General features: G+C 48.9%; 1 protein-coding gene across 1 annotated transcript in view; it reads left to right on the top strand.

The window, feature by feature from the left end:
* The window catches only part of ZNF408 (zinc finger protein 408), a 15,163-nt gene extending 13,838 nt beyond the window's left edge, over positions 1-1,325 (top strand). The window contains exons 6-7 of the mRNA XM_015407122.1: positions 11-298; positions 480-1,325. Of these exons, the coding sequence (XP_015262608.1) occupies positions 11-298; positions 480-1,322 (1,131 nt within the window). The 3' untranslated portion in view covers positions 1,323-1,325. The remainder of the gene's footprint in view (positions 1-10; positions 299-479) is intronic.
* The last annotated feature ends 1,374 nt before the right edge of the window (positions 1,326-2,699 follow it).

Here is a 2,699-nt window from a genome sequence, read left to right as displayed (position 1 = left end):
TTTTCTCCAGCTTTGCCACCTGAAGAAGCACCGGTTTGTACATACTGATCACAAACCATTCCTGTGCCCAGAGTGTGGCAAGAGCTATAGCTCAGAAGAGAGCTTCAAAGCACACACATTGGGCCACAGAGGTGTACGGCCTTTCCCCTGCTCACAGTGCCACAAGACCTACGGCACCAAACGTGACCTGCAGGAACATCAGGTGTTGCACACAGGCCAACGACCTTTTGTCTGTCCAGATTGTGGGAAATCCTTTGCTCGCCGGCCTTCCCTTCGTATTCATCGCAAAACTCACCAAGCTAAGGAGCCAAACGCTTCTTCTGCAGCTGCCTGTCAGTGTGTGATATGTGGGCGACAACTGGCCAATCCTGGATCACTGCGCAACCACATGAGGCTACACACAGGGGAACGTCCCTACACTTGCCCCTACTGTCCCAAGTCTTTCCGTCAGCAGGGCAATTTGCGTTCACCAAGCTAAGGAGCCAAACGCTTCTTCTGCAGCTGCCTGTCAGTGTGTGATATGTGGGCGACAACTGGCCAATCCTGGATCACTGCGCAACCACATGAGGCTACACACAGGGGAACGTCCCTACACTTGCCCCTACTGCCCCAAGTCTTTCCGTCAGCAGGGCAATTTGCGTGGGCATCTTCGGCTTCATACAGGGGAACGCCCATACCGCTGTCACTTTTGTGGGGATGCCTTCCCACAGCGCCCTGAGCTCCGCCGCCACCTGATCTCCCACACAGGTGAGGCCCATCTATGCACAGTATGTGGGAAAGCACTGCGTGACCCCCACACATTGCGAGCTCATGAGCGCCTGCACACAGGCGAGCGGCCTTTCCGCTGCCATCTATGTCCCAAATCCTATCCTCTAGCCACAAAGCTGCGGCGCCACCAGAAGGCTCACCATGGTGACAAGCCCCACCAGTGTGGCATTTGTGGTATGGCTTATGCTCTCCCCCGGAATCTGCAGCACCATCAGCTTGAACACAACTCAAACCCAGGCAAGGATGTATTCAAGCCTTTCATTAAGTGTCTGCAGGAGCTGCCAGAACAACCTAGAATGCTGGTAGTGCACTCTATGGACATGGCAGCACCAGTGAACAAAGCAGAACTCATCATCGCCAAAGATGGGCACTATTTTGGAGCACAAGGGGACTCTGCCAGGCAGAAGGATGTCGTTGAGATCACACTCTCAGACGCTGAGGGAAAATGCATTATTGTGCAGGAGCCGGGCTCCCCCAGCGGTATGTTCATTATTCAGGAGGGTGTGGGTTTCAATACAGTGGCTGAAGTGGTTGAAGCAGAAGTGGGGACATGATTGCCAATCTTTTTGTAGACTGCATTAAAACAATTTTGGAATGTCTGACTATGCCCTCTGTCTCTGCTCATTGGAAGGCACAACAAAGAGCAAGGAAGGCACACCGCTTAGGAGCAAAGAAGGTGACTTTGCTGGATTCTCCAACATCTTGCCTTCCACCATTTCAAAGTCCCTAATAGTTTCAGAGGGTAGCCATGTTGGTCTGCAGTAGAAGATCTAGATTTGAGAACAGCAAGATCTTGCGGGGTATGAGCTTTTGAGAATCCAGGGAGCTCTGACTCTCAGAAGCTCATACCGCGAAAATCTTGTTGGTCTCTAAGAGGCTGCTGGACTCGAATCTATAATAGTACGTGACGGATTCGGCCTCATAGGTTTAGTAAATTGGGACTTGAAGAAGCCCTTTGCACCCTGTCAAAATTGGCTTCAAATTGGCCCGGGACTGTTCTAAGTCTATGTATATGCAGCATGTGTTTAATAAACACATGGTGGGATTCTGGGTAGTGAAGGTTTTGCATATGATTGTGGTTGCTCAGTTGCTGTTGTGCACATATGTTGCCAGAATCCACACGGGACAAAAATACTCTGATAGAAAATAAGGAGGTACAGTACAAGAGCAAGTGCTAACTAATAGTGCTATCATTTTGCACAAAGGAGAAACGCTAGCATTGTTGGGAGTCTGAAAACCTTTACGATTAAAGCCAGAGCAAATTCCTGTTCATGGCTAATTTGCAGAGCCTGTGCCTAGAAATGGGCTCAGTCCTTGTTGCAGCTGGTAGATGGTGAAATGATTGAAGCCCACTGCCTACCTTATTTTGGTCATGTGACAGCTGTCACTCAACATGTGCAAACATCAGTTATGTTCAGACATGCCATGGGAGTAGTTCTTATGTGCTAGCTATATACTTGTCTGTGGGTACAGTGGAATTAGTGTCGAAACTACCTAGGCATCCTGTGGGTATTTGGCTGGGTGGGGGTAAATCCAGAGACGCTGGGTCAGGCTACAGACACTAATATTAAAGTTACTATTTTAAAAAGCCACTAAGCTTTTAATGCCCTGAATAGGCCAGGCTAGCCTGGTCTCATAGATCTCAGAAACTAAACAGGGTTGGCCCTGGTTAGTATTTGAATGGGAGACCACCAGGGAAGTCCGGGGTTCAGAGGCAGGTGACAGCAAACAACCTCTGAATGTCTCTTGTCTTGAAAAACCTGTGGGGTCACCATAAGTCAGCTGTGACTTGACGGCCCCCCAAAAAAGGTGCTAAAAACTACTAATGCAGTGAATCTAAAGTAATCTGCATTAATCTGAAACAAAATAATCTGATTGTTGCTGGCCCACTAAACTCTAAGCCTCTGTATTTAGCTAGTTTTGAGGAGACT

This window comes from Gekko japonicus, unplaced genomic scaffold (assembly GCF_001447785.1).
Source record: "Gekko japonicus isolate JY-2015 unplaced genomic scaffold, Gekko_japonicus_V1.1 scaffold84, whole genome shotgun sequence".
Lineage (NCBI taxonomy): Eukaryota > Metazoa > Chordata > Lepidosauria > Squamata > Gekkonidae > Gekko > Gekko japonicus.
Note: the sequence above shows the minus strand (reverse complement) of the source record. Positions and strands in the feature narration are given on the sequence as shown.